The 19,622-nt window shown below is 32.5% G+C and overlaps 1 protein-coding gene across 1 annotated transcript in view; it reads right to left on the reverse strand.

Moving 5' to 3' along the window:
* Window positions 1–19,622, reverse strand: part of MS3_00010749 (uncharacterized protein) — a gene marked incomplete at its 3' end in the record, with an annotated part of 93,588 nt that overhangs the window by 24,271 nt on the left and 49,695 nt on the right. The window contains exons 4-5 of the mRNA XM_035732728.2: window positions 16,598–17,158; window positions 5,727–5,882 (exon numbers count right to left, since the gene is read on the reverse strand). Of these exons, the coding sequence (XP_035585893.2) occupies window positions 5,727–5,882; window positions 16,598–17,158 (717 nt within the window). The remainder of the gene's footprint in view (window positions 1–5,726; window positions 5,883–16,597; window positions 17,159–19,622) is intronic.

Consider the following 19,622-nt stretch of genomic DNA (forward strand, 5'->3'; position numbering starts at 1 on the left):
ACAATAATATTCATTTCACTCACATATTTTCTTTCCTTGTTTGGTTTTAATCCAGGGATTATACATACACTTCACTTATGTATTACGTAACTTTCAGTCGATATTATCTTAAAACGTGGGGATAAATTCACTCCTTGTTGGTCTAGCTTCAACTGACTCATGATTTCAATCTGTGAAATTTCTAAAATCTCCATAAACCCCTTCTGATAAAATCTATTTAACATAAATAACACAACCATATAAATTATAAACTAAATGAGACTGATGATGAGTCTTATACTAGAATCTATCTAAACTTAAAATATATAAGTATCATGAGTTCGATTCCATATCTAGTTATATTGTTAGAAATGGATTCATGTTAAGACATAATATCTGTCAGTTATTTTGTACACTTCAATCATTTTAAAATTGACGTTACTTTAAGTATCCTTTGAGTGTTTGATAAAAATATAATATCAAATAGAATTACTGGTGAAACTATAATTTATGGACGACCTTTGAACAACGCCAAAGTGACCCTGAGACGGTTCACCTTCTTACTACGGCTAAATAAGGGTTATAAAGCGGTATGAGGAATTAGAATTATGATTTACAGTTGATGGTTTAAGTTAGGAATTAGACTTAGGGTTTTCATCAACGAACTGACATCAGCTAAAATGCCAAAAAGTTATTTTGCCAAATGGATGAATGAATTCCATGTTAAAATACAAGACATGTTTCCGGAAATCTGATTAGTTAGTCCATAAATTATATTCTCGTCGAAATATTTGGTATGAAAAGGTGAAAAAAAGGAAACAATTCATTCAGTTATTTCTTTTAATAAACTTTTATTAAGCCAGAAGGACAAATATTGTAAAGATGAAGTCATTTCATTTCGAAACTTCTAAGTCTTTCACATACACGCACTGATTTGTACTGTTTTATATTTTTCTTTCTACGAACTAATTCTCCCTTCCTGTACTGTATTCTTATACACACTTTCTTCTATATATTATCACCATTGAAGTAACTACTCCTATGAATTCAGTGTTCATCTTGTTGTGCTAATGAGGTGTGGCAACTTGAACCGATGCATATATGTGCTTGGTCCTAGGGTGTAGCTGACTGACTGATTTGTATCAATAAATAGAATGTCTGGTAAATGTAATTTTCCGTTCCACATTCAGAAAATCGTTTAGTTCACAAGTGAAAAATAATTATAAACAATTCCTATATTCATATAAGTTCCATTTATAGATGAACTGATTGAAAGAGTGAAGGAATATGACGTAATGGAATATAACATATATATATGTAGGCTATTATGATTACGGCAGGCAAAATGACAGAAATGATAGTAATTATCAAAGAAGGGATAATGAATCAATCATTATGCTAATGATATAACTAATCAATGATAATAATGGCTAAAGAGAGTATATGAAGACGAAAGTAGCTGAATGTCTACATTGATAAGGGGTAACCAATTTCATTGAAACATTAAAAAAAGATAGAACTAGTTATTATGACTATTAGTGAACTAAACGATATTCTGCGTGTTGAACGAAAAATCAAATTTATCAACCACTTTGTTTATTTATCTATACACATTAGTGCGTATATGTGGAGGGTTTTAAAGGATACGAAATGAAATGAATTCCCTTTGTCCTCATAATGTTTATTTTTGTAATTTGACAAAAAACAATACTAAAATCCTAATTTCTATATTAAAAATTAGGTCAGTAAAGTCAATCAGTTCTTTGTGACTATATTTCAAGTTTAAAAAAGATCATATCCTGTAACATGAAATAACCCATTTAAGTGATGAATATTAATAATATAATAGGTCTTGGGTTCGAATCTCATGGGGTGGGGTCGAGGATGCGCACTGATGAGGAGTTCCATACTAGAACGAAACGATCGTCCAGTGCTTCCAGGTGTTCAATGATGGCTTAGCTTCAACAAACTCATGAATTCAACTATCGAAATTACTATAATATCCACAAAACCCCTTTCTGTTAATAAAATAATATAATATAATGAAACATTAAGAGAGTTAGGTTAATTTCTTGAGGATTGTAAATAATTTTTTTAATGAACATCTGTCCGAACGAAATATAGATCCAGAGATTCACGTAGATTATCTTGAATTATTTAATTTCAAATAATAGTGTTTTTGTATACAGGTCACATCAAAAACTCAATAGATTTAATTCATTCATTACTATGTATCAGGTACAGTAAATCTTGGATTTTAGTCAGTTATGAATCAGTGTGTTTGCGTTTTTTTAGGGAGTTAGTTTCTTACGGGATGGGGTCACTAACCCCATGTCCAACTCTCCTCGTTTATCCGTGCTTTGGACTAGCAGTAGCCCCACAGAGGGTCCACATTGAAGAAAGCACCAAACTACGTCACAAGGCAAGCCCTCACATGGAATCCTCAGGGCCAAAGGAGAAGAGGAAGACCAAAGAACACATTACGTCGAGAAATGAAGACAAATATGAGAAGAATGAACAACAATTGGATCGAACTAGAGAGGAAGGCCCAGGACAGAGTGGGTTGGACAATGCAGGTCGACGGCTTATGCTCCATTGGGAGTAACAATAAGTAATGAATCAGTGTAGTAAAGTAGTTTTATTCATTTGTCTATTTTATATCTACTGACATAATACCAAAATATATCCAAACTATATGAAAGGAAAAAGTTCTAGAATACGAACCAAACAAATTAGTATGACTTGCATTACTCAGTCAATTAATATACCGTTCAGTGCTATCCACTCTCGGATATTTACTATAATATAACATATGGAATACAAAAATTAATTAACAATTGAACGTTCCGATATATTAATAAACGTCAGTTTAAAAGAAACTAATCAACTGGACTGCATCATTGTTGTTTATTTTTTGTTTGTTTACCGTTTTTTTTGTTTGTTGTTGTTGTTTATTTATTTATCTCTTTAATTAGTTTTCCTCTTATGTTCTCTTAGTATTTCATTGTTTATTTCCCATATTATTGTTTTCGTTTAGAATAACTTTACATTATTATTTTTCGTTTTATAAAGAATTATCTCCTACTATCGGTAATACTGATGTATGAATGACAGTTGTTTTATTCATTAGAAAAAATTTATTAAATATCTGATCAACTGTTGGATGTAGGTAAGTGATTGTTTACATGTGTGTGTTTGTGTTTTTGTGTGTGGATTGATGATGACAATGTAAAAAAACAACACAAAGATTGCCGATTATTGGCATTAATTGATTACTATGTTCTTTCCCCAATGATTCATTACACTAATTTTATTTAGAAATGAAGAAAATTGAAATATTTCAACAAATTTCTAATCTCAAACTATTGATAGAAGGTAGAGCGTACTAAGAAATTGTACAAACAATTGACTGATCACTTAGTGGTGATCAATGTCATGTATACCGGGTACTTCTTAGTACAAATTGAATCCTATCGATCAAGTCAATCAATTGTAAATACATCTCATTCCTACAGGAAGTCAGCCGTGGCCATAATAGTTCAGTGGTAACGTCTCTGACTGTGAAGCTGGGTGACACGGAATCGAATCCGTCAGGGAGCACCAGTTCTCTCAAGATTACAGATATACCTTGCAAACAAGTGCTAAGCAGAACGAAACTTATTTCCATGGTTTCCGATCAACATCTTAATTGTGCAAACATTTCCTCGGTGGGCTCTAGTTTGAAATGATAGGTAAGCTTACGATCACAGAATATTTGGTACAAATCAACGAAGTTGGATAATTTCAATGATTTTAGCCCTAATAACGTTTCAAATTGTGTTTTTATAATGTTAAGAGTTTTTGTTATTTCTTTGAAAAACCCTCTAGAAGCTAAAGGTCCTGTTAAAAACACTTTGACTAATTAATTCTTTATGAAAACAACTAATAATATCGAGTTTTAAATCAAAATTTTCACCTATTTTCGAATCTTTTGTGATTTCAAGATCAATCAAAGCTCTACAAAAATCTTTGTGTTTCTTTACGTAATTTGACCTTCTAAGTAAAGTTTTTTTCGATATTTTCGATCTTCTGTTTTCCGTTTTAAATTCAAGATTGAAAGAATGTCGGGGACTAGGAAATCAATCTTTCAAGTATTCAAAGTATCAAACTCAGCTTGTTAATATGCAATACATATACATTTTTATATAGAATGATTATTACCATAATTGTTATTAGTGGTTTTATTCAATATTATATATTCGGTATAATAGAGATTTTTTTTTCTTTTTCATACTCTTCTTCCTTTACAGCCATCTGCAACACCTTCCATCTTCCCCTTCAATCCTCTACCCCCCAATTCGTTTTAATTTTGTTTCCATGATCATTCTGATTACATCTAATCTCGATTTCAACATTTTATCTTATCATGCTGAGCCATCCTTTCTCAACGACAATTTCCCCATCTATCTTTTGATGAATAGTTAAGCCATTAACAATCAAACAATTATTAAACGTCCCTTGTTTTAAAAAAGAGTTAATACCTTTGTTTATTTAACCTCACTGTCACCATGTCTAACAGAAGTTTATTATCAGTATTATTATCATCCTGTAAAAATAAGTATCTCTATTTACGGTTGTACAGCTTTGAAAATGAATTTGCTGAAAAGGGAACTCTTCGTTGAACTAACCTTTCTTATTTAACATCTTAATGGGTGTATTACGTTTACAAAGTATTTTGTCAGATCAAAGCACAAACACTAACTATCTACCAGTGGTTCAAATGTCAAATAAGAGAGAATATCTCGTATTTATAAAATGACCAATCATGAATAATCCTAATCTATTTGATTGAATTTCTTTTTTTTTCTTCTAATATAAATGTCAGTGAGTGTCGTTTGACAACATTGTTGTCTTTAAAATCCTTATAATTGAGGACTCAGTCAAACCAAAGGTCGCGAATGAAGAAGCTCAAAGTAATATTTGGATGTTAGTCATTGTGTCAAGAAGTAAATGATTTAAGTTGACTAATTATTGCAAGAGATGCATAACAAGGCGTGCCCACTCGTTCCTTCAGCTAAGGTATGTTCAGCAAGACTAAGAAAGTCGACATGGATGTCGAAAACTCAAACACAGGTGATTTTTAACACGGACTGACATACTATGATCATGAGAGTTCTCAGCTATACAGATTTGAATATATTGCCGATTTGGTGAATAACATAATGATACGTGAATTTAACTAGATTAGCGACCAAATTTCTAGTTGATCGATGGAATCCTCAGTAGCAGTAAAAACTAGACAAACACGACATTGATCATTACTCAGTGTTCGGTCAACCCCGAATAACTCAGTGATAACACCTCTGATTATAAGGCTGGATAACCGTGATTCTAATCCTACAGGGAGCGCCATTTTCCTCAAGGCTGCATGTGGGCCTTTCGCACGAGTGTCAACTAGCATGAAACTTATGTTTAGGGCTCCTTATCGACCAAGTTCAGTTACCTAACACAACGGAAATGTATTGGAAGACAAGAAAACTTTATAGAATAGTGAATTATAAATGATATAATTAAAAAAAACTAGTTTTTTAGCACTAAGAAGATCAATATTAATATCTATTCTTTCTAAATTCAATTTAGTCAATACCATTTTAAATTTAGATCCTTCTGAGAAGTTTTAAACAGGGACGGTCATAAGTGTTTAATGCCATATGATATGCAATACTGAAAATTTAATAAGTCTAATAATTTATTTAATTATAATTTACCTGAAATGTTACTTGTGCTTCACGATCAAGTTCCGCTGAATTCACAATCCAACCCATAATTGGATCGATTTTAAAATACGGTACAAACAATTCATTCTCTTCTAAACTGTAGTATATTTGTGCATTTACTCCAATATCTTTGTCAACTGCATGCATCTGATAACAAAAGAACAAAGATTTCAACTAAAGTAAAATGAAGTGTCTTTAAGGTAAAGAAAGAAAAACGAATTAAACGAATGAAAAAGAAACTGATAACAAAATGTATATTGTTTTCCTTCTAAGAATTCCTATGAGATTGTTTAATTTAAGAAGAGAGAACGACAGAGAAAGAGAGAGAGTGGGAAGAAAATAATAATTACCTTACCAGAAACGGTATTACGATACACATAAATCGATCGAAATGTTAGTTATCTCCAAATAATGGTAGTATTTGATGAAAGTACTTATCAGCTGTATAGTTAGATGTTTAAAGGCAAAAAGTGGATTTGTACTATTCGAGACATATTAGTTAATCCGAAAGAAAAAACAAAATGAAGTAGAAAATAACATGAAGTTAGCTCATAACTGTAGTTAAAACATAATACTGACAAAGATTTTATTTCATAGAGCAATAGTAAATTACTAAAGAAAGCAAATACTTGCCCATACTTTAGTCATTTTTCCTCTTGGCAGCATCAATGTGTGAAAATTGATGTGCCGGGCGTTTAAAGAAAGCTAAGTGTGGTTTAGTTAATACCCTTAACCAGATGAAGTACTTGGTAAAATATACATGCAAAAAGATAAAACAGAATATAATGAAACTTGAAGAAATGCTATTTCTTGCACATATTCACATAATCAAACCATTATGTTCAGTTGTAAAGAAAGTTTGAAACCACACTCGTCACCATTTTATTAATATGACTAAATTCTATACGCCGAGGGCTTGGTCGACTGATCCAAGGTATCCAGATTAGACATTTTGCAAAATGATCTTCTAGCTTCATTTATTCCCTTACGATTTGTCACTTATTTATTACTTAGATTATGACATTTGAGGTTACTTGTAAATTATTATACAGTTACTCAGGTAAATCCAGTTTTTCTAATACTAAACTACGTCTTGATCCGTTATTTATTAGATTGTATAGGTTTAAGGTTTTCTGTAGACTATCCCAAACCATCTAACGTAGTCAACAATATATTAGCTTTACGTTAAAACTTTCTTAACTCTCAATTTACAAAGTTTGATTGTCAAAAATAAATTTTACAACGATAGTCAAACATCGTTACTTGGGGTGTTATCTCTAAAAAAATAACTCAACAGTTTAAGATTCGATTAGGATCACTGGGACTTCGTGTTCATAAATAAGAGATTATAGACAGTACCATTTAAATATTTGACAAACACTGATCTGACTTAACACAGAAACTTACTGTTTACTTATCTTAAATTATGATCAATACTTAATCCAACGACCTTTAGTTCGATACCGTATGGAGTCGTTAAAGAGTATTAAGCTAAAACGAAATGGATTATCAATATCATTTCAGTTTATATCACTTGACAATCAAAACTAACTTCCTTTCAATCCATTCAAATAATAAAGATTGTTATTAGAAAACATTTGAATTATCATGTTACTGATATTCGAAACTAAATTCTGATTAGTTTTAGCTAACATATGTATCCTGAGTGAATTATTCCAATATTACCATTTTTCACAGGTTTTCAAAATAGATGAATATGATTAACAATAAGATTAATAACGCACATTTATAACTTATCAACAGCATATAGTTACATTCCAGCCTTGATGTACACAACTTAGTTGGAACTCAATAAGTTTCATTGACAAGTTCTATATATGATGAAACTCTAAACCAAAATCCTTCAACTAACCACAATCTATCTACTCTATTCCATTCGTGTCACAATCTGGAATTATTTTAATAATAAACTAGGAATAAATTGTGATAAGGTGTTTTTTTCTTTCTTTCTTACTAGTCTAACCTGAATGTCACAGAAACTTAGGTGATTCATGGCCTAGGTCACATAAAAAAACAAAAAAAATAAAAAACAACACAACAACTAACAAATGAATTCACCAAAAAGAAAAGCCGATTAATCAATTGCTTATTTTGTTTTATACAGAAACTAAGGTAAATAAATTTTTTTTTACAAACATTTTACTCCAAAAAAAGAAAAACAAACAAAATAAATAAGCAACCACTTAATATTCAACTTTGATTAAAATGAATTAGAATGAAGTTAGAATGAAATGTGACTGGGGTTTTCTCTTATTTTTTTCTTCTTTTTTCTTTCTTTTTCTCTTTTTCTATTTTTTTTCCTTCTATATTTTGAAAAACACAACTCTAACATGAGGTCATTATTATTATTATTATTAAAATGGATGAATTAAATTTTGGATTAAATCAATCTAATCATACTCAATGGTTACAAATTTATGATTAGAACATTAAGGACAAATATGTTATCGGCTATTCCTATTAGTATTCCTGTCTAAATTATTAATATTTAGCCATTTAGGATTATAAATAATGATTCAGTTTGGAAACGGACTTTGTCTGTATTGATTAATTTTTTTGTATTGTTATTAGTAAAATGTATAAATTATATAAATGAAGTAATTTGATCTTTCAAAAAAAGCGGTATTTCACGATTGATTGACCACTGGGCGGTGGTCAATGTCATGCATGTCAAGTCCTTATTTAGTGCAGATCGAATGCTATCGATCACGTTTCCTCAAGATTACAGGTACACCTTGCTGATGAGTGCCAAGTAGCACGAAACTCGGGTCCAGGGTTTCCTGTCAACTACCTCCAACCGCCATCTAATCTCAATATATAGTACCCGCAATGTCTAGTCACCTAGACTGGTGGCTACATTGCAACATGATCGATAGCATTCGATTTGCACTACATAAGGACTTGACACACATGACCCAGTGGTCAATCAATCGTGATTACATCTCACTCCTACAGGAAGCCAGTCGCGGCCCGGATAGCTCAGTGGTAACGTCTCTGACTGTGAAGCTGGATGACACGAGATCGGACCCGTCAGGGAGCACCAGTTCCCTAAAGATAACAGGTACACCTTGCTGACGAGTGCCAAGTAGCACGAAACCTGGGTCCAGGGTTTCCTGTTGACTACCTCCAACCACCATCTAAAACGGTATATCCCACTTTAATTGTCATTTATTTATGCTGAATAATATAACTTACATAACTCATATAAAATGAATCTTGATGATATTTGTATGTCACTGGTTGAAATCATGAGTCAATTGAAGCTCGACCACCATGGAAAACCTGGAAGCATTGGACGGCCGTTTCGTCCTAGTATGGGACTCCTCAGCGGTGCGTATCCACGATCCCGCACCACGCGGGGCTCGAACCCAGGACCTATCAGTCTCGCTCCAGTCGCTTAACCAACTAGACCACTGAGCTGGCCGGCATCCATTGGTGTTAATGCCTAACTTCAACTAATTCACGAAGTTGCGCCACCGTACACCATTGTCTTCAGTGAGTTGATATCTCACAACCGACCTGGTTGAACTCCACTGGTAACGGCTTCTCACTAGAACTCCAGGAGTATCTCTTGAAGTCAGTCACTAGTGAGTAGATGATTATTATCAGAAGGGGTTTTGTGGAGATTTTAGAGATTTCACTAGCTTCAATTGACTCATGATTTCAATCAGTGAAATTTCTAAAATCTCCACAAAACCCCTTCTGATATTTGTATGTACCAATCTCAAGGTTGGAATTGATATTTTCAAATAAATTGAGCATTGGGTAGAAAGTTAAGTTACCATGTGTTCACTAGTGACTAGTTTCGTGAGAGAATTCTCGGAGTTCTAATAAGAAGCCTTGACCAGTGGAGCTAATCCGTACCTCAGTGAAATGGAAGATGGTCATGCAATTTTGTGGATTGGTTGAAGTTAGTTTAATTTGTCATCGATTAAGTTAGTTATAATGTTCTCATTGGTATTCGAACTTAGAAGCCTTAGCTAACCAAGGTCATGTATGAAATAAAAGGTAATATTATATGAAAATCAAATACATATTATTCGAATGAAGATCTAATATTTTTGATCATAATTTATTACTATTTTAGCTTACTTATTAAGAAATGTCTTGATAGATATTAGATATTTATCACTCAGATAGTTTTCCTTTCTAAAATAACTTTTACAAATTCACTTATATAGTATACCCTTATGGGCTAGGGTAATTTTACTATGATTTTCAAGAGAACCTGACACCATCCAGATTTTCATGAGACAACCCAAATAGTACAGCTCAATCCCATTTAACAGGAGAGCCAGACACCACTCAGGCTTAACCTGAGCAGTACAACTCATGTCTGCTCCACAGGAGAAGCAGACATCATATATGCTTTTTAACGTTACAATCTGATTAGTACTGCACAGTCCTGTGGTGCAACCACACAGGTACCCAGCACCCTGGTGGACCATTCGCACCATTCATATGCACACATACATAATACGTATAATTATTCTGATTATTGATCTTGTAAATCAATTGTTCACAACATGAACAGGCCAAATTTGACCTATTCCGCTTACACGACAGTCAAACTCATTAGTGTTAGTAATGATGATATGCCTTACGATGTCCCAATGATAATGAGACTTGAGAACACCGCAAAGCAACCACTAGTATGGATGAAATTGGTTAATCAGCAAACCAGTTTTACTTACGAACAGTCAAAAAAATTTGTCAAAGTAATGCCGATCCATCCAAAATATCAATAGCGAACCTCTAGTCTCATATGAAGCCTTCAGCACTACATAGCAATATAGTTTATACTACATAGAACACATATATAGGATAGTAAATGAAATAGCTCAGCTTGAAGTGTTAAGGCTTAAAGAACGCTTAAAACCCATTGTCTCGTGTCGGAATACAATTACAAGACCATTTTCATGTTACCGACGTTTCGGGTGGGGGGAGGGCAGTATCCTTAATTTTTACAAATGCAAACATAATAAAACTTTTCCTCATGAATTTATGAAACATTTCAGTTGAATTTATTTAATGAGTCATAAGTTTTTATCATTTTTTTTTGTTACATGCATATAATTAAAATTTTGTTAAATTCTTTCTTTCCCTTTATCTCTCCCTCCCTCTCTCTCTCTCTCTCTTTCTCCTTATTTTGTTTCCTTAGACTAAGAATAATTGCCCTTGTAACAAAAGTTGATATGATGATTAGATAAGTACAAAGGCTTCATTTTAAGAAAGTATGATCATTAAAATGAATCATTTAGTTACTTTGACTAGCAATAGAACATTATGTCAGGATGAACATTAATGACTCAGATATATTATTATTATTATTATTATTATTATTATTTTTGGCTATTTTCATTATAATAATAAACCGTGTCATTATTTTTGTTACAAAAGAAAATTTGATTGCATGTACTTTTGTAAAGCAACCCCCCCCCAAAAAAAACAAGCATTCCATTAACAAGACAAAACAACTACCAATTATATTGGATCTATTTCAAATTATTATGTTTAATAATCAAATATTCATTCAATGAGATCTGAAATTGTTGTGATCGAATTTGTGTTGGTTTGTAATGATATACTATAAGCCACTTCTTCATAGTTTTATTTACCCTAATGATATTGTCCAGAATGTCGCGGAAAGTTTCATAATTAAATCATTAACCTAAAAGATTTAAAATTACCAAAACATTTCTATACTATTTATATGAATAATGATGGATAGTGATTAGCAGTGGAATCCAGGACGCGCGTTTCGTCCTAGTTGGGACTGGTTAGCTGAATGTACCTGCATCTCAGAGTTGATGTTCACTCTGGGACTAGAACTCAGTACCATTCGCTTCAAATGTCATCGCGTTATCCACCCAGCTACTGAGTTCTGATAGCCACTTGCTTGTGCAATGGGTGATCAACTGTAGTCTTAAACATCAATGGGAAGATACAAACAAAAATACCAAGTGTATTTATATGAATGTTTATGAAACTTATCAATCATGTATGTAAGATTAATTTGTCATCAATGAAGTCAATCATAATGTTCTTATTGACATTCGAACTTAGAAACCTTAGCTAATCGAAGTTATATTGTTAAATTCCTATCAATCTTTGCTTAAAAAGCTTATGACTTAAGGCTATATCGAGGCAATCCGCATAGGATAAATATATTGTCAACAAGAGATTGATTGATTGCAGTCTTCAATAACAATGAGAAGATACAAGTAAAAAGAACACCAAGTGAATTATGTATTATTAGTTAAGTAATTTCCAATTAGAACAAGATACTCTTATAGTGCCATTGTTATTGATGCTTTTTTGGATAATAGCGATTCATGGTATGAATTAATTGTTTGACTCTTTAAAATTCACTTGCCTGAGACGTAAATGTTCTTAGTTTTTTTAGTAGAATACGATTTATCTTTTAGTGAACCTATATCTGACTCTAATTTGGTCGTTTCTGATTGTTATTGAGATATACAGGTCACTAATCCTCGTATATAATTATCGACTTAAATCGCATTGGTGAATAACGGAATTAAATAAGTCAAATACGAGAATAGATTTTTGAATACATTTATTTTGTACAATCGTTGATCGGAATAGACAATCAGAGAATCTCAGCGAATGAAGCGAAGAAGAGAGAGCGAAGCAAAACAAAAAGGCGTACAGTGGAGAAGGCACGTAAGCCAACTCAATTGGGCGTGAATCTATATTTATAGTCAAACAAAAATAAGTTACAGACATGTGATGAATAGGATAACAAGTGCACACACATACTCTCATATAAAAACAGTCAGGGTTTGATAAGCGAATAATTAACAAGGTCAAAAAGAGTGACTCAAGTAGAATGAATAGATAGGCCTGTTTGGAAGCTAGAATAAACTATGTAGGCTTAACATAGCACTATAATCTCATTCATTTTTCTTCACTCGAGATAGTATATGTGGATGTAAATTACTCGACAAAACTTCGAATAGCACGAATATACTAGAAAAACCCTTTAGTTAAGCATGTAAATTCTTGAGAATAATTCGTCGATCTTGTATCAAGAGAGAAATCATCAAGTCATAGCTTGATAAAAAATCGAATAAATTAGTCAATTAATATAAATTACATGGTTTGACTTTCCTCTATTGACGCATGGAAAAAAGTGAGGCGATTTGAGTCAAAATAAATCTTTTCTGTGTTGTGCTTTAGTTCTAACCAACTGGAATCAATACCAATTGTAAGAGGCATTGCTACTTAAAGCAAAAGGTACTAGGTTTAATTCATCAGTGCGGACATCAATTCTTGTATGCAGGTACATGAAGATGACGAATCCCAAATAAGACGAAACATACATTCTGTATTCCCCTGTTGGCTACATTTCATATATTCTGCATAAATGAATTTCCTTAGCTGACAGTAACTAATTGATGGATATCTAAACAACGGTGAATAATTTTGACCATAAAAATACACAAAAATATCTACACAGTCACATAAAAACCTTTATCAATATTCATATACATGAAAACAGTATTTATCCGCCATCAATTACAACACACCAAAACATCAGTCCACTAAATCTTAATGAAAGAAAACTGAAAAACTAATCTAATCACCTTTAGTCAACTCTTAGAATCAGTACCACTTTCATCCATATACAAACTAAACTATTTTTTGACGTTTTTTTTTCTTTTTAAAAAAAGTTTTCATTACAATTTAAACAAACGGTTACCAACAAACAATGATGATAACTTTCATTATAGAATTTCATTAAAAATACATTCTTCCTCTTTAATGTTTAAGTACAATAGTTTTGTATACATTTAGTTGAATGATATGCATTACAATTATTATACAGACACACACACATATACATACATACATACATACATACATACATACATACATACATACATACATACATACATACAAACACATACACATACTCTTTTGTTAAATGTGTATGCTTGTTAAATGAAGAAAAAAAACATTCCCCATGAATTAATTTTTTTTCGGGGGGGGGGTGTTCATTTATTCTCTCGCATGGTTTAATAAGGTTGTTTTCTCAGTAATGTAATCATATTTTAATAAGGCCTTTGTTTTTTTATTTTCTTTCCTAATGTTTGTATATTCATTTACATATACCAACAATGAATATGCTATTAATTAATAATCTATTCACTTCCGTTTAATTTGCGTTTATTATTTCATTATAGGCAAAATAGAAAATGTATTCTTCATCATCACTTCCTGTTATACTACTGAATTCTGGTGTAGAGATATTATTAAAGCTTTTACTGTGGACCCAAAAGAAATCGGTGGTATTAGGTATCGGATAAAAAAAATGATGACAGTTTAAGCTTAATTAAATCAATAGTTCGAATTAATATCAGAAGGGGTTTTGTGGATTAAATAGTTGAGATCATGAGTCAATTGAAGCATTCGTGTGTGAGATCGATAGGTTCTAGTTTCAAATCTAGCGAGGCGAGATCGTGGATGCGCACTGATGAGGAGTCCCATACAAGGATGAAAGGGCCGTTCAGTGCTTTCAGATTTTTCATGATGGTCTAGCTTCGATTGACTCATGATCTAAACTATTAAAGTTCGAATGAAATTCAAAAATTTAATCTTAGCCATCATGTGGCTATCAGGAAGATTATAGTAATATAAATGTTTTGAAAGAAGTTGAATTGCTGAAGCGTAGGCATCTTTTGGGAAAAAAATAAAGCAAAACAAATGGTGACGAGAAAAAAATAGAATTGATTCAAGAAGTGCTTAAAGATGTTTTGATCTCGACGCTTTTCATTCAGAAGAAAACAATTGCTTGTTTGTCAATGAGCTCAAAGTTTTTGACTCGTTATTACCATATTCAATCCATAAATTACTTTTTAGTTCCATTTTGAAAGTTTTATACAACTATTACATAAAATTTGCGTAAATTCTTTATGGTTTCCAGCAAATAATCAATAATCCATTTTGTAGTTTTCTGCTTCTAGGTCATTCAGATCATATAACCTTTTTATTCAATGCTAGAATACTCAATGAAAACGCTTGTCACTTCTAACATTCATATTCACTACTGTTAATTAAACAACATTAGTTTGTCTCCCTTTTGTTACAAGAAAGTTTTGTTATGATTTGTTTAAGATTGTAAATAGCTTAAACACATGATTCACGAAATAATATAAAATTAACTATATATTGTGCTTTGGTTACCATTCTTGCTACTTTCTAAGTATTCATGGTAAATATATATGTTAGATTATTACGGCGGCAGAGGTGTTCTTTACGAAAAGCGAATATCCGGTGATTTAAGTGGGTTGGTGGATATGGAGGATCTGATTCCAAACCAATGTTGTACATGGACTCCAGGATCCTGAGAGAATAAATGACATACGAACCTATTCTTGGTCACCGGCTAACATGAGACTACACCACCTGACGTTGCTGCACTGCCTTTTGGGTCAGACCTTTAAGTCGAAGGCCCCGGGTGTGGTCCCCGAATAAAACCACCTGCTCCGGTCTTAGCACCCGGGCAATATCACAGCCCACGAACAAATCGAGTGACTTGTGTGGTGCATATACCCGTTTGTACCAATATTTGTGTGTTCAAATAAATAAATATGACCAGTCTCAATCAAGTGTTTCGCTATGGAGGATGATATTTGTCTGTTCTGTGATCTTATTTGACCATTGGGATTCATTTGTTTCTGCAGTCATTTGGGTATGCGTTCCTCCACCCCTACTTACAGATCACGATTGCGCCTCCCTATGTACGTGTTTTTTCGCATATATAAGTAAATCGACAGACACAATGGGATGTGACACCATTGTTTACGTGTCGTTTGTGTTTTCGATGAAACATAGACCTTGTCTTTTCAGTAATAACAAGTTGGGCTGCGTAAAATATCCTGTTGATGGCTAATTTAAGTCTGTTTCAATATGAGACTATTTGAGTCGCCTCTCAATGGTAACATAATGTAAACTGGCTTTTTGGGTGCCAAAAGCGTCATAGGTTTGATCGCACTGCAACCCTTCCAGCGGCTTATGAACTTCAACGAATAACCGTTATTCATTAATGTTTCAGTCTAAAACTTCGTCTCTACTTCAGTAGTATCGCTAGTACAAATATGTTTGATTCTATGGAATTAGCCCTTTATTAATCCACGTTTGTATTAAATTGGGCAATGATTATGGGATCATTTTTAATTCGATCTAATACTAAATCACTGGTCAGTTTAGTTAATTACCTTACTGAATTTATCTTATTATTAACACATTCAGTTGAGCTAAATAAGATATCGAAACATTTTAACATATGTTAGTTTATATTTTATTTACCACATCCATTTATAATGCTAATAACTTATTATATAATAGGAATACAAAAGAAGTAAACACAAATGACTTTTCATCGGACATATTATATAATGAGTCGATAGAATGTTAATTAATACAGATCTCCACAAAAGTATGCATCCATGTCTCCATACGCGAGATACAAACCCAGGACCTTCGGTTTCGTGTGTGAACACTTAACCTCCAGACCACTGAGCTGGCTACCAACGGTGTTAATTTCTATCTTCAACCAATCCACGATATTGTGCAACTATGCTTCATTGTCATCGGTGGGTAACTGTCTCACACCCGACACAGATTAGCTCTACTGGCTCTCAATGGTGATTAATATTGATCGATTCATGATCTGAATCAAAAGTCAACAATCTCCAAAACCTTGTACTGATAATTCCGATCTTACAAATAAAAAAATACCAAGGTACTACCAATAAATAAATATTTATATGTGATAAATATATCAATCAAGAGACTACTCTTAACAACTAACTAACCTTAATAATTTTAGTGCCTATCGGTGAATTTTCTTTAATCTCTGCTTTATAGAATTGTTCTTCAAAAGTAGGCTCATTATCGTTTGCATCTATTATATGTAAAGTGATTGTCATTGTAGCTGTTTGGCTAGATGATACTAGTGTTGAAGAAGATTTTGAATAATTTAATGGTGCATATTTATCCATGTATACTGAAGAATCATAGGGTGTTTGTGAAAACGTTGTTGATGTTACTCCATCCCAACAGTATATAATTGATTTATATTTATCAGGTCCATTTTCACGATCGAATTCACTGAGACTATATAGTGTTAAACGTTGATAAACATGGTTTTCAGAACTTGACGAAGGAGATAAACTTGTAGGTAGATAGTTATTGTTATTATTAGTATTAAGATTAGGTGTTAGTCCTTCTAGTGATAAAGATGCTGACTGCTGACGTGGAAGTAAATACACAGATTCTTGTACAAAAACAATGGGTTGTTTACCTTTCATGTGATGTGGTTCTTCACAGTGTACTTGACCATTAACTTCAGGACTGTCACGATCAACTATAAGAAGCTGGATATTAAAAAAATAAAAAATAAACTTTATCATTATGATAATGAACCAAAATGATTAATCAACTTAATTTTCATAAATTTTAACGATAAATGTGCCCCCATTAATTAATGCAAGTGATTTAAGCAAATGATAACTCAGCTGGAATGTTTTCTACAAATCAAGCCCCCAGTAATACTAATTGCTGGTGGAATTATGATTCAGATCATATAAATTTTAAACTAGTTTTAATTCTCATTTATTGGTAAATTATATGGAACCTTGTATTAGTATCAGAAGAGGTTTTGTGGAGATTGTAATAATTTCAATAGTTGAGATCATGAGCTAGATCACCATGGAAAACGTGGAAGCACTGGATGACCGTTTCGTCCTATTATGGAACCTTGTACTGACTAAGGAAATACTGTTTAGAAAGAATAACTGAATCTAATCACCAATAATTCTAAAAGAGTAACGATAGACTTTTCAAGCAATTTTCTAATAATTGTTAAATAGGAAATCTGCTTTAATAAAGACTCAGTTTATGTAGAAATGTAAACTATCCCTAATAAAATATCTCACCTTATCTTTGAAAGGTCAATCATTCAATAGTAAAGATCATAGATAACTAGTTAAAATCAATGAAGGACAAATAATGCGGATAACATGTAAAACATAACATGTTAAACTGATAATAATGTAAGGTTCTCATAGTCACAAGTGTTGATATTTAAAAGCAGATTAAATTTAATCTAAATAAAACAATACTGTAAATGAGAAGGTGAAAACAAATAAGTCATAGGTTTTATAATGTTAGAAGGTTAGCTTGTAGAGGCTAATTTTCCCTATATCTGACCCCCATAAATAGTATCCCGTTAACTGAGTATTTAATGCAGGCTAAATCTCCTTGTAGAATTATGGATTTACTCGAGATTATTCAAAAGCCTGAACACCAGTTATAGAGATAGTATATTGTTAAAGATTGGTAAAATCCGCAAGCGTACAAGTATGGATAAATTATTGATTGTCTGTGTATTACAACCAATGGAAGAATAGATCAAAAATTGACATGTGCTCAATCAGACTCTCACAGAAAATTACATGGTGGATCAAGTGTCTAAATTACAGTGAGCAGATAAATAATACAGTAGTTGAGTGGGCTTACTACATGCTTAACGATAAAGTGTATGTTGATTAGGTCGAACTGTTTTCAATAAACGAGGATAACGGTAGCCGTTAAAAGCTTCCTCAAACAAATATATATATATATGAATATTTTTCTATAATTCCCTAGTTCTCCTTAAATAATCAATGTTACTTCACTTGATGTTGTTTGCTTAAATCTTTCGATTGTTGTTTAGGACTGCAATCGATCAGTCTCTTGTTGGCATATGTGCATCCTGTGCGGATTTCCTCGATATTGCCTTAAGTCACAAGCTTTATAAGCAAAGATAGATAGTGGCTAGCAGTAAAATCCGGGTACAAGGATGAATTTAAACCACCCTATTACACAAGTAGATGGCCATCAGGACTCAGTAGCTAAGTGGATAGCGTTTGAAACGAATGGTACTGAGTTCGAGTCTCGGAGTGAACGTCAACTCTGAGATGCAGGTACATTCAACTGACGAGTTCCAAATAGGACGAAATGCGCATTCTGGATTCCACTGCTAGCCACTATCCATCTTTACTTATATATCATTGTTAGTGCTAATAAAACATAGAAAGATAGTTTTAAGAAAAAACACTTAAGAATGTAATGCTTAGCGTACATCGATTTCATTGTCATATTCACATCGAGAATGATAATACATGCATTAGATAATAATATTTTGTCTTTTGTCATTTATTCCTTATTTATTCATGACGACTAATGTTTTTAAAGAAAGTGGAGAAAACTGCCAAGTGTGTTTTTCTTCTTGAAAACAGAAGTAATATATGTATATATATATGTAACAGAGTGATATGCTTGATTAATTTCTGTCGGAAGTGAATGGCAATGAAATCAAAGAATATTATCGAAATATTTCGCTACGTTCAAAGATCAGTATTTTGACAGTAATTAAGGTTTATAATTAGTTAATAATATCATGATAAACTTATAAATTTACAGGGTAATAACAGAATTTCATTTATACTTAAGTGATAAAGTTTCTCACTACTGATACTTTTACATCTGTTGATAACTTCAGGTCAGTCATTCATTCAGCTACAACGTAGAAACAGGTACATATATGCATCGCTTCAAGTTGCCACATCTCATTAGCACAACAATATGAAAACCGAATTCATACGAGTAGTTAATTCAATGATGGTAATGTATAAAAAAAAGGTTGTGTATAAGAATATAGTACAGGAAGAAGGAATTATTTGGTAGAAAGAAAGGTAGAAAGCGATTTAAATCTCATGGTTTAAGGGAAGACAGAGATTGTATACACCTACTCCATTGTGATCGATTCTGAGCCATGTCACACAGGGTCTCCAACCG

The sequence above is a fragment of the Schistosoma haematobium genome, chromosome 2 (assembly GCF_000699445.3).
Source record: "Schistosoma haematobium chromosome 2, whole genome shotgun sequence".
Taxonomy (NCBI): Eukaryota; Metazoa; Platyhelminthes; class Trematoda; order Strigeidida; family Schistosomatidae; genus Schistosoma; species Schistosoma haematobium.